The sequence below is a fragment of the Pseudopipra pipra genome, chromosome 1, assembly GCF_036250125.1.
Source record: "Pseudopipra pipra isolate bDixPip1 chromosome 1, bDixPip1.hap1, whole genome shotgun sequence".
NCBI classification, from domain to species: domain Eukaryota; kingdom Metazoa; phylum Chordata; class Aves; order Passeriformes; family Pipridae; genus Pseudopipra; species Pseudopipra pipra.
Window position 1 is genome coordinate 79,932,239 of NC_087549.1, and position 25,286 is coordinate 79,957,524.

The 25,286-nt window shown below is 34.8% G+C and overlaps 1 protein-coding gene across 4 annotated transcripts in view; it reads right to left on the reverse strand.

Annotated features, from left to right (window-relative positions):
- Positions 1-25,286, reverse strand: part of CDH10 (cadherin 10) — a 94,553-nt gene that overhangs the window by 40,846 nt on the left and 28,421 nt on the right. For 2 of the 4 annotated variants that reach the window (XM_064662154.1, XM_064662133.1), the window contains exon 2: positions 12,474-12,851. In XM_064662154.1, coding sequence (XP_064518224.1) covers positions 12,474-12,704 — 231 coding nt within the window. In that variant the 5' untranslated portion in view covers positions 12,705-12,851. Of the gene's footprint in view, positions 1-12,473; positions 12,852-19,316; positions 19,407-24,469; positions 24,622-25,286 lie in introns of those variants that run through there. The other 2 variants (XM_064662139.1, XM_064662147.1) reach the window with 2 other exon arrangements.

A 25,286-nucleotide genomic window follows, 5' to 3' on the forward strand; every position in this document is an offset into this window, starting at 1 on the left:
TTCTCATTCAATTATGTTGTCAGTTTGCCAATCCTGTGCTATTGTATGTTATTTAAGAGGAGACAGGCAGAAAGGAAGAAGGCATATTTCTCAAAGAATGTTTTGTGAGTCTGAGAAAGATAAACAGTGGACAAACTAAAATGGAAGCATAACAAGTAGCGCAAGATGAGTACTATGAAATTCTTTTGCAACAAGCAGAAATTAAAAACTCCAGTCTGCGGTGCATTTTAAAATCATATTTATTTAACTTGATTCATTAGCCAAAGGAAAGACAAAAATATTTTCCACAATTTTTATTGATAAGGATTACAGTAGTTCTTCCTGTTCAAAATTTTTGTTTGTTCTTACCAATGTTCTAAAATAGTAATTATAATTAATAATAACTTTATATTTAATATTAATTAAATAAAATATTAATTAAAATATTTCAATACTTTTATAATTAATAAAATTATAATTAATAAATTTTAAAGCATTTTTCCCCACATCCTTGGTGAAGTATTATCTATCACAGAAATAGAAATGTTATTTTTCATAGCTTCCTACAAACTTTGATAGTGATATCATCTGCACTATTCTCAATTTCCAGAAACTAACTGTAACACAAAGGTATTTTTTCATCATTAGATTTCCATCTTTTCCCCGTTATTGTAGCTTATTCTAAAGGGACGATTCATGGTATGGAGAAGGTATATGGTCTCGTCACTGCCAAACTATTTTAGGACTTCAGCTGAGAGAGATAAGATTTTTTTTTAAAGACATATCATATGAGAAGCGGTAAAGAGTCCTACATAGAAGCACTAAGTCAACACACCAATACCCGATCTCCTTTCTCAAGCTGATGTTCAGAGGGTTAGAACATGGAAGTTTCAGCTTCACTAGGCTCTTGCAGCTTCTACTTCAGAAGACACACAAACATTGAGCTAAGATGAACTAGAGACTAATTGAATTTCATACACCAAAAAGTTCTTGCATGAGCCAATATGCATCTTCTCGTCCAATTTTAATGTAATAAATACAGTCTGCACATCAGGTGATGACAGAAAGTAGAGAACTGTCAGTGGACCTGAAGTGCCCTTACTTTCTGGCAGCTTGACTTAAGAACAGAATTCTTATGTTAAAAAAAAAATAAAAAAATCCTGATCTATGGCAGTCTTTCTCAGACCTGGCTGAAGTTCTTTTAACATCCAGATTTTTTATGCTTTAGGTTGTTTTGCTGGTTCTTTTCATGAAGTTTTAGCCCTTGTCTTGTGTACTATTAGCTCCTACTTTTTTTCTTTTGGCAGTAGAAAAAATTCTACACTATCCCTAGAAAACTTCCTAATTCTCTTTTATGGTACACAGTCTTACACAGAACTTGAAATAGTGTTTCTTACTCCTTTAATGACTTTGTTTTCTATGGCATGTCATTATCTCTTCCTAGGAAATACATCAGTGTTATTGAAATCTCTTCCATTATTCCTAAATGGTAAGCCTTGATTAATCCTATGCAACTCTTTTCAGTGTCACAGCCCTCAGCAGTCTTCTAGCTATTTCATTTATTTTACTTGGCTTTTACTAGACAAAATGCCACTCTTGGCACATAGAGAACGGTCTGTCAAATAACCTGACCTAACTAAAGAGATAATTAAGCAATCAGTTTCCTTATCTTTCAACTGTATTATTTATATAGCAGTCTCATTATCTTTCTGAATGACCTAAGACACCCTACTGATTGCTAGAGGTATTTCCAAGTCCTCTGTGGCATCTTCAGTAGTAACATTGTGTAAAAATGTGGCCTTATTTCTGCACAGTAGTTCTTCCAAAGGACAGGTATTTTTCAAAGTACAACATGAATTAAGAGTTCTGTGAAATTTTCCAAGTAGAAAGATTTATATCAATTTACAAAAGTCCTGTAGCTTTTCTGGCTCTGTCACCTCATAAATATATTTATTGCCATATGGCTATGCCCATTTGACCTCTCTTGAAGCTCATATATTCTATTTGTCACATTAATTTCACACTTTACAACTACTTCCACTTCACTAAAATTTTCTTAGATTTTACTAACGTGGCCTGGAACACTGTTTTATTCTATCTATTTGGTTTCCTTCCTCAAAATGGATTGTTTCATGACATTCCTTTAAATTCCTACTTGTTAAAACAGAAAATTAAAAAAATAAAACTCCTTTTTTTCTCCCTGTTTACTTCACTCTTACATAGTTGCATTAGTCAGTTTTCTCACTTTTAAAATTAAAAATATCAGTATCATTTTAAAAATCTATTACTAAGATATATATTTTCTAACCACAATTACCTAGGTAGTAATAGCTATTAATTATTATATTCACTCCAAAGTAATATTTCTTAAATATTCCTAATTCCTAAATATCCCATTTATAGTGGAATTAACAATCCTAAACATGGAGACTCAGAAATTTGAATTCATGTATATTCTACAGCAAATGTTATACCTCAAAAAAGGATATGGAAAATTTGTCATTAGAAGATGAGGTTCTTAATATAGAAGGAAGAAATCTGTATTACTATTTCATGTTTCTGCATATCAAGTATAAATCCTTATATTGTAAGATATGTACTTCTAAATTATATATAATTACAAAAAAATTTAAAAATTTTAGGAATAAAACCAAGAAAACCATTTCATAGCATAAGGCAGTTTATAAACTAAATGGTAGGGAAAAGAAGTTGCATCTTTACGCAAGTGTTTTTGGACAAGGAAGGGACAAAGAATTGTGTATACTCATCTCTAATGTATCCTGCAGGCTTCCAATGTTTTCTACAGAGTAGATTTTTTGGTGGTTTTTGATTTGTATTTGTTTGTTTGTTTGTTTTTTCTTCTTTTTCTCACCACAGTTTCACCCTGAAATATTTCAAATCATCAAGTCCAACCTCTATTTCTTGTTTTGTTAATAAATATCGTTTGCTTGAGAATTATTACAAAGAGACAAATATTCTCTGGAAAAAAAATAGAAAAAAAATCAGAGGTCACCAAAATATTGGCAGTGAAGGACGGTATGATTACTCCTAATTTTACACCAAGAGGAAACTTAATATGCTCATGTCTTCCCCCCTCTGCTTTGAGATATATACTTAGGCAAGTTGAAAGGAAAGGCAAGATTGAGGGAATAAAAGTTCAGAAGCAGAGAGAGGACATACGCTACTGCTTAAATAAAAATGACCCCCGGAAAAGATAATTTGGTATGCACCTGTGTTGCATGATAAATAATGCTAAACCCAGATAGCATAACTGGACTGAAGACTACAGACCTAGGAAACAGAAAAAGGCACAGAATATCTGTGCAAGGCAATACAAAGAAGCAAGGCTTTTCTACAACTTGGATAAGGGGTAAAAAAGTGATGAACATAATTGCAGTTGAGTACCAAGGTTTTCTTTAGTTGTTACATATTCTTGCAAGTATCCAGAATTTTTTCGCATAGAATTTTTGCATGCCCAATCATCTAAGTCTTACAGTGCAGGTAGAAATCTTTGTAACTTCATAGTTTTAAAAAGTACAATAACATGAATATCCCAGAACATAGTCTTCCTTCATTCAGCTCATATTTTCCATCCAGCTGCTTGCATCCAGTCTGTTTGGACACGGCCTTTTTAGTATGCCAAGCCATCTAATCATTCATTAACAATTTTCTAAGCTCTTAGTGCTTATAGATGTGTAAAGTACCTTTGCACCTGCATTTCAGACAAGTGGATGGTCTGTGAATTGAATCTTTGAAACAAAAATAAAACAGCTTCTGTTCTCAGACTTGAGTGTAGGAACTCATCTAGGGTTGAAGACTTAAATTAGCTACAGATCAAAATATTGTCATAAGTTAGAGGGCATTTTTTCCCCTCAATGGTCCAGGACTCCTTTAATGCTCTGAAATACATAGGTATTAAAAGACTCAGGAAGCAGAAATAATTGTTTGAGGAAGTAACACTGATGAGTTGGACAATGATGTTTGTTTACTCCTGAAAAGAAATCCCACTCTATCTGTCAGGGACTTCAGATACATTTTATAGCTACTTACTACCTCAAAAGAGAAGGTATTAGAGAGTTTGAAAGAACTGGCCATTAAAAAGTCCTTTTTCTTCACCTTACTTTTAATTATCTTCAAAGGCAAAAACACTCATAAATATAAGGAAAACCTTCCAGCAGGAAGACATTTTAAAAGAGTAAATATCAACTTTAACGTCTTAAAACTCTCTCCCTCATGGATATTTTGTTGCAAGTCACCAATTTTTTTCAGTATTACTCCCGGCTCTTCCTTGTTATCTGGATATACAGGATATTTAAAAGGTCATCTGCACTTGATTTAAAAAAAAATAAAAATCAAGATAGTTAAAAAAAAAAACCCCAAAGGGGCATCACCCTTTGACTTGCTGCTGAAACTATTGGCTATTTATACATTTATAATTTCAAACAAGGTGTAGGTCACACATTTCTAAAGATCTCTTTTCTATTATGTTTTTCATTCCCTTGAGTGAATGAATGTACTGTGATGAAGTAGGCTCTGCTTTTCCTGACTTGTGGCTTTGAATATAAATCATTTCAGTTTTATCAGTTCTTTCCTCTTTGGACTATATTTTTGTGACAAGCAGATACAATTTTAAAATTGAAAGATAAATTGAACTGAAAGGAACTGGAGAGTTCAGACCAAACTATTTCCCAGTTTCTTATACTATTTTGAAGCATTATGGCCTTTTAAGTAAAATCACATACAAACTCTGAATGAAAACTACCCAAGAGAGCTGCAGCTCTTCTTCATAAAGGAAGCAAAATGGATCTTATTAATGAAATTAAACATACCAGTTGTAGTATGCAAAAGTTGTGCTTGAAATAGAAAACTTTTAAATGCCTACAAAGAGTCATTTTGGTCAGGAAGAACTATTAAGTTCATTTAATTTTCAAATGTTTAACAACTTTGTTTGGTAGAATTTAAAATTTCAATGAGTATTTTACTCTACTTTGCACCTCTTACAAGCAGTTTTAGTTTGTTTAAGGTTTAAGGATTTCCTTAAGGGGACAAAAATATTAAACCCACCTTGTGTTTGCCTATTGTAGCTTCTAATTAAAGACCATTAAAAGTGTTAAACTTATTAAGTATAAAACTTATGGTCCTATAGAGAACAAGAAGAAATAAGAACAGATTATAAAATTAGTATTTGCTTGAAAGCTGAGCAAATATTACTTTTACAAATGATATCTCACTTCTTTCACTGTAAATCCTTCAGTTATTTGACCTTTAAAATTATACAAAGTATGTCTAAAACTACCCGTGGAAGTGAAAAAGATCCAGTACTAGGTTTAGTGTTTAACTTCAAGTTGTTGTCTATGAGCACATCTATATGTGTCTACCTAAGATATAGATATGTATACCTAAGCAATTTAGTGTCTCGTTGTTCTTTTTTTAAAAATATGTTTTGCCTTGATGCTCTTTTTGGAGTCTTGCAATCTCAGAGTGTGGTTTACATCTTCCTAGGACCGTGCTTCACTTTATTCACCAGTGCATCACTTGCCACAAGGGTGACAAAAGGTCCTCTGGCAATTGGCTATGTATGGATATGTGATGTGAGCCTGAAACTGGCACAAACTTCATTACCAGTGAAGATTTGATGCAGATACAAACCTGAACCCACAGTGCTCCCATCTTTTTGTCATACCAGTTGGTAAAGAAGTCATATCCATTTGATTAGAACTAGATTAACACTGTTAGCCAGACAGTTTTTTCCTTATCAGTACACATACCAGCACCGGCATGCTCTGAGCTCCTTCCCTTGTGTCTACGTAACACATTAATAAAAATATAGGACATACTACCTCTCAGTTCTGTCAAACCAGATCTTCTTTTCTAAGCTAGAGATTAAATGACACCACTGTTAGCAAGCCTATTGTTTCATCTTTTTAGTTTTTTTTAATTTTAATTTTGCCTTCCTTCCTTCCCTTCCTCCCTCCTTCCCTATCTCTTCAAGTCATTTGTCAAGTACCTCTCTTGGCAGTCTGAACTTCCAGTATCTTATGAGGCCCCACTGGTTTTATAAAACATGTTTCTTCCAATGCTAGGTGGTTCTGGTTTCCCCAGTCCTATTGACTGTAATAAGTAAGCTCCAAGTGATCTTCCTGTCAGATTTTTTAAAGGACAAACTAGAAGCAGAGAGACACTCAACACATCCAGTATTTCTCCTTAAAGAAACAAATACTGACACTGGACTACCTGAGAATGGCAAAATTGCTTTGGAACATCTACCTTCAGCTCTGTTGGATGTGGCCTGCACATATAAAATGAAGTCTAAAAGGACGGTAATCCATTCCAGTATTATTTCACTGTGAAACACTGGAGTTTCATTGTAGGTCTCTGTGTTTCCTCACGCTTTCTAAGATTTTACCAGTCTTAAGAGGCAACTAGGAGTGCTCACTTAGGTCTTTCATCGGCAATGTGTTGCACATCTGAGCAAAATTTTCATCAGATAATTTGGATACTGGGGATCATCCCCTTAAACAGTTGGGTTAAGTATGCCCTCAATATGCCTTACTCAAATGGCTTAACCTCTCTTTCTTTCTGACCAGAGAACACTTGAAAGAGACTTATATGCACAGACATCTGTCCAGGGCTGGGAATCTACAGTCTTTGAACAAATATATCTAGCTTTGAACTCAGGCACACATCACCTGTGGCTCCTTTGGTCTTCACTAAAAGACTGGTGAATACTACAAACCCTTTTCATTCCTCAGCAACTGTCTGTAAATTCCATCCTCTGCAATTCAGACAAACCCAATGTCTTGTAGGGATACATCTGGTACAGTAGCTAACAAATAATTATTTATGAAAATAAAACGTTACTATTAAGCCCGGTCAGCTCTTGGTCTCCAGTACCTTATGCTGCTGTTTCATGAAGCAGGTCAGAGCCTCCAACATACACTGAGGCTTCCAAAAGAATAGTCCTTTTACAAACAGAAAATATGAACCCTCTGGACCCTTCAATTTAGAGTAAATGATGAATCTAAGCAGTTATAGAATAAACTTCCTACTAAGCTGAGTCCCAACAGACTTTGAGAATTAATTTTTTCTCAGCACTCACTGAGAATCAATCAACCTTCAGGACAATCCTACAGGAAGCTTTAGATACCTCTGATGTTATGGAAAAAACAATATTTCACTCTGACACTTTTGACCTGTGCTGAAATATCTATGAGGCTGCACATGTACGCCCAAAAGCAAACCTTCATATGCTTGAAATGAATTGATGCCTTAAATAACCGTCTTCACAGCCTATGTTTTAAGTCTTGCTGATAAAGAAATTTTATTGTCTTTCAAGTGTCAATTCCACCCCACTGCAGCATCTGCAATGAGGTAGGGCTTTTGAAGATACACAGCTGTACCTTCATTTTTCCTTCCAGCAGTTACACCAAAAACACCTCACATGAAAACTGTTAAATGACTAGCTGCCCTCTTTCACCTTGACAGATTCATTCATTTATTCAGTTTGCAGAATATTCTGATCCCTGTCACACAAATCTGCTCTTGCTGAAAATTCAGCCTCTGCAAACTTCAGTGCCACATAGCTGATTTTCTTCACCTGAAAGGCATTTATGCCTCTCAGTCAGATCTTCACACCAAATATTAAGCCTGCATTAGTCTCTTGTAGCACCAAAGATCTTTACAAAAGAAAGAAATGTGGTAGAAATACTCTTCAGGAATCAAAATACAGAAATTTTTAAAAGGATTTGGTAAGTCTTCATCTTATTACTACAACAACAACACTTCATTGGGATCTTTTTTTGTCTATGTTGCACTTGATGGTGAATCCTTTAAAATTAAAACAACATGCTCTTTTCTATTACCTTCTCCAAAACCAGTCCTTTTGGTAGCTGCTTCTTCAGAAAGAAAAGACCATTCAGAATTCCTGCCCAGGATGGTTTCTGTCTCTCATTTCTCTTAGGAAATAATTTTGCTTAATCTTTCCTTAAAACTGACTGTTTCTCCAACAGCAACAACCCTATACATATCTGATCTTAGCTAATCTTTATCCTTTTATGCTGACAGAACAAGAATCTTCAGGAAAATGCGTCTTTTAACCTCTGTGTCTTTTAACCTTCTGCTCTTTAAACCGTCAAAGATAATAACTACACTTACAAGCATGCAATAGGGAATACTGCCAAGATAAACCTTTCTGGTAACAGTTTTAATATGACACATACAAAATTTTATATAAATTTAAGTGCAAAAATATTATAAATTATATTTTGAGATAATAAAAAACACTACAGTGTAACTGAGAACTTCAGTCTGTCAAAGTACTGAAAAATTTGTGAACAATTGATCCTTTATGCAATAAACCCACCATACTGAAAATTACTAGAAAAAATTACTACCTATCTCAGAAAACAAAGTGGGGAAAATATCTGCAAAACTCAATGAATTACAAGATCTGGTGAAATAATAAGGAAGTAAAATGAACTTTAATGTGGATAAAGAAATTATTAATAAGTTTATTTTTAATGACTGTGGACTATGATATGATTGGTACACAGTAGTGCTTCTTTTAGGTAACAACTTCTTTAAAATAAGGTTTAGATTTAAAAGAAAAGTTTTATTTCTGGAGATGTTCAAAGTAAATTGAAGTTTTTCATAATGAGTTTGAAAATGTATAATACTTTGTATTTGCACCGCTTTATTTGAAAAATAATAAATGGACCTTGAAACTGGATATTAAGAAAAAGAAATAAAAATTATGAATCAGTTTTCCATAGAGTATACATAGAATTTCTGCAGAAAAAAAGACATAAAGGAGGTATTGACCGTAACTCTAACCTCAAATATTAATAAAGTACATTTTCTGATATGAGGTTTAAACTTCCTTTCGAATATTACTGCATTGTTTATCTGCAATTGAGAGAAGCATTTTTTTCTCACAGTTACTGTCTTCTAGTATATTTTTGCAAAGATACCTCAAGGAAAAATTGCATAATATGTAGACAGGTTTGTTTTTTCACGTGGCTCTTTTTTATAACTTCAACTTGTACTAGAAATACAATCTGGGGTTCTGCATATTCAAAATTCACTTAGATAATTTTGATTTCTACTCTCAGAATGCTGTGTATTACATGAAGTAAAGGATAACCATTTTCTTTCTTTACTTTGCCACAATTTCATAAGGATCGTTGACTTGAAGGAATACTTCAGTTGTTATGGGATTACATGTCCCATTCATTCAGTGAACCTCATTTCCATGGTATTTTTCTAGTTGAACACTCTCAAGGTGATCTAAACAGTGAACAAATGAATGCACGAATTGCATTGTAAATTGTAGACACCAGTTTCAAGAGTAGTGTGATAGTCAACATTTTTCAAGCTTCTCTGACAGATATATTAGATGCAGGTTAAGAAACAAGAAAAAATACATCGGTCATGAGCTCAGAGAGCAAGCAGATATAAACCATAAATCCAGATGAATCTGGTAGTCTCAGCTTTGGAAGTTCTGCTGAAGGAATGCTTGTCCTCTAACTATTATTGTCAAATTTCAAATTCACGCTTAATGCTTGTTTTTGACTGAAACCTCTCCATCACAAAAATTCTCTCCTAGTTCTCAACCAAAATCATTGAGTTCTAACTTGACCTCTTACTATCTCACATAATTTTCAAACACCATCTCCAAACATGTTGCAGAGAAATTAACAGGAAGGTAGCATTTTATGTCACACACCTATCCAAGTGATTTTATCTCTGGTTAAGATCAGATAAAAGGAAACATCCAGAAACATTTTGACTATGCAGCTGAGATGGCCCTTAGAAAGGTGAGTGCAATATCAGGGAAAAGAGATAGATATTATAAATTTTATGTAGAACAATATTAATCTGCAATTATTTTTTTACCTAATAATTTGAGAATTTGGAGTATCATGCCAAAACATTAATGAGTGTAACAATCAATTTTTAATTCTACATCTCTCTTTTCATTTGCTTTCTTTGAGTAAAACTCTCCCTCAGTAAATACAATGCTATGGTACTTTTAATTTTGTATGTGTTTTCTACTCTTTTCTCCAACTTGTCAGAAAATTACTATAGGGCAACTTTATATACTTAGGTTAATTTTAAATTTGCTTGCTCAAATTAACAACTCTTTTATTCTAAGCAGAGCAAAATAGATGAAAGTGCAGTCTTAACTGCTCCTCAAGTTTCTTTTCAGTTCTGTACTCTTAATCTGTCATTTTACTTATCTTTACTTATCACTTCACATTTGCAAACACTTATTTTCCCTCAGCCAAAGTAGTTCATTTTTATCAACATCTTTCTCTTTTTCTGATTCAGATGAGTTAACCTACATAAATCTTAACCCTTTCCCATGTAAAAAGTCTTCCTTCACTTATTTATGACTGAAAGAAAATTATGAAGTAACACTACTCACACTGTGATTTGGAACCATAAATATTCAAAAATAATGTAATAGAAAAAAAGTAATCATCAGGCTTCTGAAGGAACTTAAATAATTTGAAACTCCAAGTGCTCTGGAAAGCTATTTATTTCCTAGGACTTCTCTGAGCAATACACTTTTAATACAGTAGCACAGTATTTCGATGCAGTGCCCCTTCTTATTTTGTGGGCAAGGTCAATCTACATCAACTATCAGCCTGACTTGGACTAAGGAGCAAATAAAAATGGGAAACAAAAAGGCAACGTCCTCATTCATAAGCCTGGACTCTTAAATTTTTACCTAGTATTTAAATTTCATAAATTTTAATAAGTGTTTCTTTTCACAAATCCTCCAATGTTCTTGATTCTTTCAAGAAACATTTTATAATAACCTCATACACCACTACATGTTGGAGCCCAACTGGCTGGATAGCAGTTTTTCAGAGTGACCTTGGAGCCTTTGTGGACAGCAAGCTGATCAGCAGCCAGAAATGTGCCCTCGCAGCAAAGGCCATGAGCGCCCTGGGCTCCATTAGATAGAGCATCATCTGGAGATCAAGAGAGATGATCCTTCTCTCCTGTGCCTTGGTGAGACAAGTCTGTAGTTCTGTGTCAAGGTCTGGGCTCCCCAGGTAAAGAGAGATATGGAACTACTAAAGGGAGTCCAGCAAATAGCCAGTAAATCGACTAAGGAACTAAGATTTTTTCATATGAGGAGATGCTGAGAAAGCTGAGACTGTTCAGCCTGGAGAAGAGAAGGCTCAGCAGGAACCTTATTAATGTGTATAAATGCATGTTGGGAAGGAGTGAGGGAGACAGGCTCAATTTATTTTCAATGGTGCTCAGTGACATGACAAGAGGCAAGAGGCAATAGGCACAAACTGAAATACAAGAAATTCCCTTTAAATATAAGAACAAAATTTTACTGAGTAGGTGGTCGAACACTTGAACAGTTTGTCCAGTGAAATGGAGTTTCTGCCTGTGGAGCTATTTAAAATCTGACTGGACAAAGTCCTGACAAAGCTCTAGCTTACCCTACTCTGAGCACTTGAACAGTTTGTCCAGTGAAATGGAGTTTCTGCCTGTGGAGCTATTTAAAATCTGACTGGACAAAGTCCTGACAAAGCTCTAGCTTACCCTACTCTGAGCATGGGTGTTGGGCTATATGATCTCCAGGGATGCCTTACAATCTCAGCTGCTCTGATTCTGTGATTTTCAAAAAGTCAGTATTTCACTGCAGTATATTTCAAGTTCTAAACAATGTAAGAAATGAAAAAACAGTTTATAGAAAATTGAATTTCTCTGTTTAGCACCAACCATTGATGTTAACTGGTATCCAACACTGCTGACACCAATTTTCATTTCAAGAAAATTATAATTTTTAATTAATTTCTTGTACCTATTTGCATATTATTATGGCATTGCACGTTATAAGTTTTTCAAAAAATCACATGGCAAAACATAAACATGAACAGAAAATAATTTAAAAGACACTTTCGATGTCCTTTATGTGTACCTCTATTATGCTATGCAGTCATATGGGCCATTCTGCTGACTTCTACTGTAGTTCACTTCCTAACCACCTCATTTCTATCACGTTTGTTAAAAAACTTTACTCATTGGAGTTTATTGAAATTCAGAGAGAGTGAAAGAGGAAGAATATTTTTTCTTCAAAAGCAGTTGCATTCTTCAAACATGAGCATGGAAAAAGAATGCAATATTTTGTAAGAAACATGAAATATTCGGAGATAAAGTTGAAAAATTATTTTATAATGATTTGTAAAATAATATGTTTTGATAAAGACAACATACTGAGGGGGCTGTTGGTAGTAAAAATGTGCCGAAGCAAACATATCTGTCAAAGTTATCTGCATTTGTTTCATTCAAATATTTCTGAATAGCTCTAACTAACAACATTAATTTAATGATTATAGCAGGAGAAACAATATACGTATTGCCTGGAAATCTGCTTTTTACACATTAGAATATAACATAAAATCTAAGGCTCTGTAGAAAGAGAAGCAAACTTTAAAATTATACAGAAAACATAATGAGAAACCTACCTTGCCTACATACTGATAATCAGATCCTGTGTATTCCTCTAAAAGAAAAAACTGATTCCACATCCAGCCTCGCTTCTGGCGGTGAATTGCTTTCCCATCATTCCCTGATGCACGTCCTCCAAAGCTTTTGGTTCTGAGATCAGGAGTCCTTCTAAACAGCATTTCTGTATGGCAGGGATGTGGCAGCCACATCCAGAGCAGCAGAAGTAATAGGACTTGCTGTATTGTCATAATTCTCCACTGCTGATCCTCTTCAATCAGGTCGGCAATGGAACCTTACGGTTTTGTTTTTCTCGACTTGTATTTGTGTCTCTAGTTGCTGATGTAGACAAGCAGTTTCCAGCAACTCATCTCTGAACTGTACATATTAACCAAATCCTGAAAGGAAACAGAGAAGAGACAATGTAAGTTGAAATGCATTCACTCCGTAATGTCCAATGTCTTTGCTACTGTACTCCACAGATATAGAACATTATGACATAGAAAGCAACCTGGTTAGGAATATAAACATTGTTCATATAGGGAGAACTCTGTGAATATGTTAGGTAGCTGCTGTCAAAACGATAAGAAAAAGTAAGGGTGTCATTTAAAACCTTTCAATTTAGAAACTTCTAAGTGTTCTTTATTTAGACTGGTTGATATTGCTGAAACTTACACATTAAATAATGCCTCCTTTGCTTCAAATGTTTTCCACCCAATTTGATTTACAAGAGTTCCAGTGTTTTATTAATCTTACTATCAAGAGACCTGAAACTCTAACACAAAGTAGTTTTAGAAATTATGAAATGGTAAAACATCAGTTCTCCAGGGTATTTTAAACGGTAAAAGGGAACATCATATGCATCAGAAGAACTAAAACATGACAAGAAGCAAACTTAAACAGAAAAAGTTCTTGAGCTGGTCTTGCAACATGAGGGAATGTAATCTTAGACTTAAAATGCAGGAAGTATTTTTTTAAAAATAAGGGTCTCTTTTCCAGGTATTCTGGATAACTAAACTTAATCTCATTTTGGGAAGTGATATTGCAGAACAAAGGCAAGTCTCTCCCAACTCACCTTTGTTTTGTCTCCACATTTTTTTGCTTTGCTTTGCTTTATTTGATTTTTTCCCTTCTTCTAACAGAACCATGAGATGTTATTTCAGCAAGACAAATTTAGCCAGGTTCTTTTCACTTTATTTCCATTCCAACATTTAAAGAACAACACTTTTTGTTAGTGAGATCATTTGGTAATTGTTTCCTTCAGTAAAGCACAAAACCCTATGATTTGTCATCTTAATAAGGTATAGTTCCTGCAAATTATAATCAAGGTGGATTGCATGCCCATAGAAAACAAAATGCATGGAAGGTGGTTGCATTTCTTTTTATATTCTTCCACATGTGGCCCAAAACTTAAGTAGTAAAAAGCTTGGGTTGTTTTTTCTCCTCTTTGCTGATTTTGATAAGTAAATAACATTGTACACAGCAATACCATATGTCCTCTGCTTTCAATAACATTATACTATAGTTCATCATATTCTTAAATATCTTTATTTTCCAAAGAAGATGTATGTGAAAATTTCAGAAATTTTTCGTGTGTTTGATATTGATGTGCTACTTTATTTCCAGTAAGCCTACATTCATTAAAAGAGCTTGTGACAAAATGTCAGGAGTTATAAGTGGACAGACTATGAAATATAGTGATATAGTTAAAAGACTGTGTGTCTGTGTGAAGGTGTGTGTCTGTGTGTGTTAATAACCTAACAGATTCTTTTTTTAGCAACCAGCTGTTGTCTTCGGGTTATATTCTTCCAGGAGAAAATTTTCCCCTCTCTCCCAATATTTGGAAGACTAAATAACTTCACAAAGCCACTGCTGTTAAAGACTTTAGCCCCAAGCCTGTTCATAGTAACTCACAGATGTCCATTTCCATTTATCTAAACCAACACCAAGTTACATATCATTTAATTTACTCTTTCTTTCTCTCTCCTAGATTTTTGACATTTACTTGATTTGTGAATTTTGATTACTACATAGAACAATCTGTTCTAATATAAGCTACTAATAACGTGCTGAATTATATCAGCATGTAAAACCTGGAGATGTGGTCCTCTACCTAGGAAACTATTTATCACAGCTTGTATTTGTGTTCTTTTGAAACAAAGGTATACTGAGTGAGAGAGGAGGGCTATGATTTATTCTCAATTAGAAATGTTTCTTCTCAAAGACTATAAGAAATTCAAAGTTGAAATTAGCTCTTCAAGGTATTATCAGTTTCCCTAAAATTTGGACAACTATTGAGTATTTTATTTGAAAAGGGCATATAGTATTTTCTTCTTTCTTTTTATGTGGGTTTGGTTTTTTGGTTTTTTTGGGGGTTTTTTTTGGTCTTTTTTCACTTTCTTGTTGCAGTTAGTATATATATTCCATTATACACACATTATTATTTGATGTAGAAGAGTTTTTAAATGCCTCTTGGGAAATAATGCTTCAATATTAGGGGTTGTTATTGAATTTCCTTCTTGTTAAATTAGGTCAGCAGAATAAAAGCTCAGATGAAATTTGTTAAACTTACAAAAGTAGCTAATGCACACGGACTTGGCAAGCACAGCTGCTTAATGGATGTACGTACCAGCAAGGCCTTTTTCCTCCTTTGAGACTGCTGTTGGAGTTCAGTTTTCTACTTTAAATGTAATGAGTTTGATAGTAGTGTACATTAAATCAGTAACATTTACCTTTAAAAATAAGCTAGCAAACAAGAGAAAATGGACTAAACTAATAAAAAGCACTGAATAAAGTTTGAAGGGAATTAGATGAAGGAAACCTTTTAATATATAACTACAGAAACTAGATAGAAGTCCGAGTTCTGTATTACACTGCATAGCTGGATTGTGTGCTGGTCTGCCAGGCCTGGAAAAGCCAATGGAGGCAGATACATTTTTCAACTTGAGTTTCTTGGGGGGGTTGTTTTTCTGCTTTTCTCCCAGGTCCCTTTCTGCCTGGCTGCTCTCCAGCCACTCTGTGCCCAGCCTGTAGCGCTGCATGGAGTTGTTGTGACCAAAGTGGAAGACCTGGCACTTGGCCTTGTTGAACCTCACCCTATTGATATCAGCCCAACTCTCCAGCCTGTCCAGGTCTCTCTGCAGAGCCCTCCTGCCTTCCAGTTGACCGACACTCCCTCCCCCCACTTAGTGTCATCTGCAAATTTGCTAATGGTGGACTCAATCCCCTCATCTAAATCATCAATAAAGATATTAAACAGAACTGGGTCCAACACTGATCCCTGGGGGACACCACTAGTGACTGGCTGCCAACTGGATGCAGCACCGTTCACCACCACTCTCTGGACCCAGCCCTCCAGCCAGTTCCTAACCCAAGCCAGGGGCTGCCAGCTTTTTCAGGAGAATGCTATGGGAGATGGTGTCAAGGGCTTTGCTGTAGTCTGGGTAGACCACATCCACAGCCTGCCTCTCATCCACCAGGTGGGTCACCTGATCATAAAAGGAGATCAGGTTGATCAGGCAGGATCTACCCCTCTTAAACCTGTGCTGTCTGGGTCTGATCCCTTATCCATCCTGTAGGTGCTGTGTGATTGTTTGTTGTTTTTTTTTCCCTTTAGTTCCTTGGAGAACTATTTGGAAAACTGTCTAAATTTTTTCAGAAAAACTGTCTTAGAAGAGGGTACGAGAATTCAGAAGAATTTTAATAGTTTTGCTGGCTTCAAGTATTTTTTAAAAATACTTGTAACTGTTTAAAATAGCTTTAAATAGTTTAAAATGAAACTACTTTATCAGTCTTTCTCCTCAAATCTCCCTCTAGTTTTTCTTCCAGAAGTCCGCTTCTTGAATTTTTCCCAAAATAGAAAAGAAATAAGGGGGAAAAAAAAATTAAAGCTTTCTAAAATCTATCAGATATATCCAAGGTTCCATATTTCTGTGTAATATCCTTCTAAATTATATTAAACTTACTACAGAGGAACATTGTGCCTAACTGTGCTTCTTTATACAGGTTTTTGGTTTTGCATTATTTTTAATGAAATTTCTTGGAACAATCTCTAGGAGATATACCAATCATCATTGAAACTATTAATAATTTCACCATGAGCTTTCAGGTAACAATTTTCAAACCATTAAGCAGTACTTACTTTCCACAAGTTGATCACTTCTATATCTCTCAGAACTTAAAAAAAATGTTTTAATGCTGCTCCAACTATATCCACAGAATCACAGAATCTCAGAATATGCTGACTTGGAAGGGAACCATAATGATCATCGAGTCCAAGTCCTGACCCTGCAGAGGACCACCCCAAGAGTCACACCATGTGCCCCAGAGTATCATCCAAACATTTCTTGAACTCTGTCAGGTTTGGTGCTGTGACCATTTCCCTGGGAAGCCTGTTCCAGACTCAACCACCCTCTGGGTGAAGAAGCTTTTTCTAATATCTAACTTAAACCTCCCCTGATTTCAAAGGTAATTTTAGCAAAATTTGCAAAATACTATATTTTGCTTCTCAGTCATGCAACCTTCCCCCTCCCAATAATATTAAAACATACTTCATACAGTTTGAAACTCATAAGATTTAACAGCTGTATAAAGGGCCATGAATGCCTTAAATAATGCACATCTCAGAATTCCATTTACTGGTAACACCAGGAGACTGATCTTTTACACTGGGGATGCTATTTCTATATTAAATTATATCCTCTTTTTGTCTGGTTTTTGGATTAATGTATAGTTGTTTTTGGAATTCATCGGAACTAAATTTAAAGTAGTAACTTTAATATAGACCAAAAGCTTGTGTTTGTTTGCTTTCTGGTTTTTGTTTGTTTGGTTTTTTTGATAAAGAAATTTTAGTGAGGCTCTTTTTCTTGTGAAGAGAAAATTTGAACAAAAAAAAATTTACTTGGGATAGCTGCCATTTAAGATTTTTTTCTGTATTTAACCTTGGTCAAATTGAAATGAATTTTAATTTTTGACATTTCAAAAAGCTTGTTTAAGGAAAGATACTTATGCAATCCTATTCCTGTTTTCTCCATTTCTGTTTCAGTTGGGAGACATTATCTATTCACAGCTCTAATCTTGTCTTTTGGACCTTTTTGCCGTTTGTACAAAAGACATACATTTTTGGAACTGAAGATGCTTCCTGAAAAATTAGGTTAAACTACATTGGAATTTTATGAGGAGGATGATATTTAATTTTATTACAATGGAAGGTACCAGAGTGTGTTTTGTTCTTGTTTTATTCTTGCTCTGCAGAGTAGATACCAGTAGGGCTATTCTTATATACAGCCACTGTGAGAAACTTTTCTTATTTTCTGCCCCATTTCCCCAAATGTTTGGTCCCTCTCCTACCACCAGTAGAGAGTTAACACCACAGGCTACAGACCTTCTGTCATAGTAAGCCATCAGCTTACAACCAAACTTCCTACGGCTATCAGCCATGAAACGCAATTCCTACCATTTCGGTTCTTCCTTGAAGTAGGCAACTTAGTAAGGTACCTCTCTATTTCAATAGAACTCTGATTCCTGGCTTATGATGTCAGAAATGAAATTCAAAACTCTGACTAGGTTTTGAAATAATAGGAACTATTTAACAAACCAGTAAAAATGGAAGTAGGATGTCAGTTAAGTGCAGAAAAAGCTGCATTTTCAATAAGCCCCAGAAGAACCTTCAGCTCAGCTAATTTAGTTGTTTAAATTTATTTGCCATCTCTTTATCAAAACCAGAAGTTCTAATGCTTTAGAGAATAGTGTGATGAAGCAAGTACTTTAAAAAGACACCTTTACAGAAAACTCTAATTCAAAACACAACAAATATTTCCATCTGTGAGTGTAACCTATTAGTGTAAGTTATCCTTAAGGGAAAAAGAAGACAATACATTTTATGAATATTTTTAGAAGTACTTGAAACAGACAAATTAGCCCTGTCAAATGATCAATTCTTAATGGATACTAATCTCGTTATTCCTTGTATTACAGATTTATGTTCACTGCTTTTTGTATTATGTCCCAATGAAGTAATCTGAAGTCATTCATAATTTAATTGCTTTGTTCTGAAATAAGGAGAAAATTGGTAAATTGTCAATAAGCTGCTTATTTCATAGCCTGAAGTAGAACCCTTATACACCACAGTGACCACACTTCAAGTTATTAAATTATAACATGATTTGCAAAGTAGTCAGCTATACCTTTGAACTTCAGAATTCAGTCCTCTTTATGAAATCCTGCAAGCCTTGATCTGTTAGGAATTTAAATTAAATATGCATAGTCCAATGCTAAACTAAAAAAACCTCAGCAACTAACATTTCAGGAATTAGGTATTATAATTAGTAATACTAATCATATTTCCCAATCATCAAAAATAATTCTCACAAAGGAGTGTTTTCCATGTTGTTTTCATAATTCATGGGGAAAAAGACTGAAAATCAAGCCGAGAAAACAAAGACAAAGGAAATGCTGCTTGTCACAATTTTTTTAGATTTCCTTTGCCTTTGTTTTCGCAGCGTGATTTTCAGTCTTTTTCGCATTGGCCTCTTTAGCCACCAGTGTGCTTGTAGTAAATGTGGATAGAGCCCTTCCCAGATCTTCATTTGCAAAGCCTAGTCATAACTGACTGACTACATTATGCCTTATTTTTAAGAATATTTATATACTACAAATCCTATTTGTTATTAAACATCCCTCCACCCCCAAGTTATCATGCATTGACTTCAAAGTAGAAGGCTAAGGATTCTATCTTTTTTCCAATGGTAGTTCAGTAACTGGATATCCAAAACTGTACTTAGGCAAACAGAAACGCAAAAAAATTGGAAAAAGTAACTCCAAGCAGATAATAAACTGAAGAGGAAGAAAGTATCAAACCTCACCTCCTCCCAGTTCCCTTGCTGTGGAGAATACAATCCTCCACCCTGTAAAGATTTCGGGATGCTTCACCACAATCCTTCCTTGGTCTTCTTAAGGAAGAATGAAACCCTCAGGCTTAAGATATAGTGCAACATTGAAATGGTGAGCAGAAGAGCACAGAAAAGGCAGAAGATATTACTAGGTTATCTTGCATAAAAATTTTGACTGTTTATTAATGAGGCTTTTCTTTAATTATTAGATTACTTGGATACCTAACAATAATTCTTAACTCTCTGCATATGATGAACTCTCTTTTTCTCACAGCAAGACATTGAGAGTAGGACACTATTATGGTGGTTCTCTACATATACACTTAAATTTATCTTTATCACTAAAATTTTGGAGGAGAGGTTATGAGAGCAGGACTGACAAATGGTAGGTGACTTGTGGACACATGAAATTTATATGAAACTTTATAATTTCTGTACCCTGAGAGGTCTCTATATCATTTCATCATGTGTGGCACCTTGTCCTCCATTCTAGATGATTCTTTCCTATCTGATTGCATATACTGAGTTAAGTTTCACAGGTCCTGGTAGCTACTCAAGACCTGTGCATTATTTGGATGAACAAATATAGAGTCTGCATAAACCCTCTAAGATGAATTAAAGAAAAAAACTCAAATTAAAAGAAAAAAAAAAAGGAAAGAAAGAAAATATCTGAAATTTGCAGGGTATGATTTAAAAAAGAGTAGAAAGATCATTATAGGTTGCATAGCATAACAATTAACTGCTGTCTGAGTTGACACAGGCAGGCAGCCAGAACAACCACAAAACCATGGGTGACATACAAAGAGTAATTTTATTTCGTTACCTGAGTAACCAGAGGATCCCAAAGCAGCACCCAGGTTGAGACCCACAAGTGGGAATGTTAGGCTTAGTCCATGCTAGGGGGCCTGCTATTTGCACCAGTTTATCAAGGGCCCTTGCATGGGTAGTATACCATCTCAGGAATGTCCATGAGAGCACCTCTATGTCTCTCAAAACACCTACGTTATCTCTACACAGAAATTCTCAAAACAGACAGAGGATAAACAGCAGTAGGTGTAACACATGGGATTTCCCACACTGTTACTGTCCAGGCCTTGGCAATTCCAACTGCAAGGTCACTTGAGTGAATCTACCATCCTCCTTGCCATTCTTCCAGTTTTAACCCTCTTCTCCCAACAACTACCTAGGCACAGTTCTGAAGAAAATAATGAAGAAAAAGAGTATAATAGTTCTGAACAATCTCAATATGGTGGGATTTTTATCACTTATCAGAAAAAAGAAAAAGAAAAAGAAAAAGAAAAAGAAAAAGAGAAAGAGAAAGAGAAAGAGAAAGAGAAAGGAAAAGGGCAAAGAAGAAATGTGGATAGGAATACGATTCTTAAGAAGTTTAAGGACTATGAAATATTCTTTCCTCTCAACTCAGCCTCATTTCAAATTCTGTGTCCACAACTGAACACACATCTAATTATTTATAACGTAAATTATAAAGGCTAGCAATAAAATGTTTAGGAACAAAAATGTTATTTTTGAGGCAAGAACTACACCTATTTACTCAGACTACAGAAAGAATAGTAGACAAAGGTGGTAGGATTGTAGTTTTCAGAAACACTATTGAAAATAAGAAATTATTCTCAATGCACACTACAGATAGTATAAGCAATTGACTTCACTCACAACCATGGTGATTTAGGCTAAGCAAGAAAATCTTCCTATATATTTGCAGGATTATTTGGCAGATGAAATGAGGTGTGGCTGAAGGATTGGAGGAACAGTCTGAGAAAACTGTTTTCAGAAATGGGTTGCCTGCAGCCAGTATGACCAGAGTATTCCTCAAGTTGTTTTCAAGCTCCATCCCGTAGAAATCTATCCCTTCTTTTTCCATGTCATTATTTCTTTTCATTATGTCTTTCTACATCTGGTGCCCCTGCTACCAGTGGCCACCCTATTCTCCTATATATGAGTATCATTCTTTCCAGATCAACTGCACCTTTTCCATTTATCTGACTTCATCTCAAAAGCAGCTGTATATTTACTTTTGTGGCTTGAAAGCAACTTAAATTCTCTTGCTTGCCAGCCAGTAGAGCATGCTTTTCCACATCAAATGATACAGTCCTAGGCGCATGGTTCCCCCCCATTTAGATAAGGTGTCACCAGTCCTCTGATTTTCCTTCCATAAGATTTTGTAGTTGTATTTATCCTTTAAATTGTCTGCTATGCTCTCTCAGATAGTAAATTTAGCTCTTACCTCCTCCACCGTGAATTCATCCCATGTATTTCTACCTAAATGATTATTTCCTTTGTGTTTAGCCCATGACCATGCTGCCTTCTAAAACATCCAAATTCCATTAGCAGACTTTCTTCTTTTACAAAAAATAGTCCTCTACTTCATATGTTTTAGTATTTGATTATGCTTGCTAGCTTCTCACTTTCGATTCCTCCTTTCCTTTTCAAAAACAAACAAAAAAGCAAACCAAAACAAAACCAACCAACCAAAACAAACATAAAATACCTCTCACAATTAAAAAAACCTGCTGTGATATTTAGCATGTGTGCTAGGTGAAGGGTAGAAGAGAGTGATGGTGGAGAGAAGGACAATGACCTGTTCTGAAGTGAAGCAGTGAACAAGCTCCAGAATGTTGTTTTCTTCCTCTGAAGAAGAAAACGGTAACTTATCAGTGAAATTAAATCTATTTCCATCACTATCTTGTTGTAATTTAGACAAAAGAATATGCTGAAAAGATTTTGTTAACACCCCATTTTCTTTTGCTTGTTCGTTACAGTCCATCTTTGACAGACCACAATTTTTCTGGAAATAAAAATAGCAGAAAATTCTGTCTGAATTTTGCCAAGAACAAAACCAGAGAGATCACTGAGTATCTAGAACTGGTGACTTAATAGTCCTTCTTCTTGTGCTGAACTGTTTTCCTGACCGGGATGAATTATGAAGAATAACGCTGAACAGTTACCAAAACGACATTCTTTTCCTTCAGGGCAGGTGGATTTTTAAATCTCCTAGCCTTTGCTATCCAATGCTTTCACCTGCCAGCAAACTCTAAGCCTTATTAGAGAAAAGAATAAGCACAGAAGCGTGCCAAATATCTAAAAACTCACTCTAATCTCATCAGGAGTTTATATCTTCAGCTCAGGCTGAAACCTTACAGCTTCAGAGAGCAGAGCCAGTTCACTAAAGCATAAAGAATTGGGGCATTGAGAGACTGTGCCTGCTTAGAAAACTGTGTAATTTAATAAAGTGTTCATTGATGTCTACACAGTGGCTCCTCAAACCTGTGTTAGTGCCTGTGCCTGCAGCATGGATAGTCACATTCCTGCTAATTAGATGATAGCAGAAGGATTACACTCTTTCTTAGCAATCAGGAAGAAATGGAAGCAACCATTTCTCATGAAAACTCACAGTTGAAACTAATGGGAGGGTCATATTTTAAGAAATTTTGTTGAAGCATACGATTTTAACTTCCACATTTATTAGAATAAAGCTATAAATACTAAAAAATGCACTATATTATTCACAAATTTATGAATGTTATATTTGGTATTTAAGAAAAATATTGAAGGACATAAAGGTACATTTGCAATGCATTTGATTTTTTTCCTGTAAATATTTCTTAAAGTGCATAGAATTTCATCTTGTGTTCAATTACTCTATAATAATTTTATAACACTAAGAAGTCCTGGTATGGCTTTTTGTATTGTTCTCAGTTTATACAGCAAAGAAGTCTTTTTATGAGGTGACTGCAGTTTCTTGGACCAGGATGACCTGACATTATAAAAAAAAAACAAAAATCAAAAAAATGTAGGGAATGTTAACATCATTTATTATACTTGTCTAGTGTGGCTGGATCAAATGATCATAATTTCTTCACCCTTAGTGAGTCAGAATTATAGATTCTGCTTTATAACTTGGCCATAAGCTGTTATAAATGTCAAACCATGATAACAAACCTCCTAAGAATATACCATATATATTTATAGTGTATAATAATCTGTAGCCTTTTGTGCCCTACATTATACCAACTACAGTGCATTGGAACAAAATGAAGTACTATACATCGTGTTTTCAATTTAGGTAATATAATATTTGCTATTACCTCTTCCATGTGAAACTATCTGTTGTATGAGGTATGCATGAAAAGCTAATTAGAAGATCACATCCTGCATTTTCCCAAGTGATTCTTGCTTTAAAATCGTACACATCAGGCTGCAACCAACATCTTTTCAAAATTAGGTTTACAGCAGAATTAACTGTAAAGACCTGTGATTCATATAATAAAAATTCATCTTTTTGCATATTTAAGTAATGAAAATGATGTGTATTGCCTAGTATTGCAAAAGGATATCTGCTCTTAAGTAGCATATGGACATTATAAACTGCTGATGGGCACGACACAATTAGAAACTTTGGAGGCGAGGAAATTTTCACTTGAGAATGTTTCTGTGTACTATAAAACTCCACCTGTACTATAATTACACTTACACTCAGGAGTGCTTTTTATGCTCAGAAAACATTATTTATACATATACCAACATTGCTGTATAAAAAAATAGAGGTAGACATTGATCAGATAAATTAAATTATGCACGGTCTGACCCTGCAGTCCACACTTGGATCAAGAGTGTTTTGAATGCCTTCTGCAATATCTGTAGAGTTCTATGCTTTATATAATCTCTGTTAGCATCTCAGCTTTCAAGGCAAGAGAGGTTAGGCCAACGTAATAGCAAGCTTAGCTGGAAAAGTCTGTTAAATTTGTGGATTTCAGAAATATTCACTGGGCAAACCTGCTGACATTTAAGAATATGTTTGTAAAATACAACTTCTTTTGATATATCTTTCATGGTTGACAGCTATACAGATATATATATATGTTGGTTTTCTACATGTTATAATTTTTTGATGTTGACCATAGCATCTGAGAAAGCAGTGATAATATAGATCTATTGCAGAGATAGCCTGAAGACCATCACTGAATTTGTGATGAAAGTCAAATAAAGACATGCTTACTTTTCCTGTCCAAATATGATCTATGTAGAACACTTCTTGACAAAATACATACTTAAAAGTTATTTCAGGAAAAAAAATCAATGTGCAGAAAAACATTTGTAATACCCACCTCAATAATGGGAAGAGGGACTCTTCTCAACAAGAACACTCCTCTGGAGAACTAGATAACTGAATTCTCCTTTTTTTAGTTTGGTTGGTTTGGTTTGGGGTTTTTTCTTTCCCGTAATGTAACACATTTCACACACTGTGATGTATGCTTTTCTGTGAAATACATGGGTGGAAATCAGCAACCACTTTGCACTGGAAACAAACTCGCATGGCTAATTGGTTGAGCTGCCATAATTTGCATCCAGGTGCCACAAGTGACATTTTTTTCAGAATTATAATTTCATCTTTCTCTCCTGATTTTCAAGGGAAATCAACAAAACAGCTTCAAAGACAAACCTGTAACAGAACTTCAAAACTCATCTGGAAGCCAAAAACAATTAGCTCAACTGAATTTTTGGGTTTATGGAGCATTATATTCTCTCTCCCTTCCTTTTTAACTTCCATGTCTGCAGATTACAAACTAACTAAACCTCTCATTTCTTTAAGAGCTAAATGTCTCTTGTTATTCTCTAAAATATTCTTTTCATAACAATCTATTTCATTGGTGACAACTATATGTGCATATATGCATTCTTTTTTTACAGAGTTAATGTAATGTAGCTTTCTAATTAAAATTAAAAAACTTCTTCAACTTCTGTATAAAATCCACTTTTTCTATTTCAGAACCAAAAAACATCCTGTATGCCTGAAAGAATGTTTTGTTTTGTGGTTTCCTTTTTTTCCAAATACAGCAAGACAGGCTAGTAAAATATTTTGACTTTATTAAAAATGCTATACCTCAACTGTAACTTCTTGAATAATTACAATTACAGCAACAC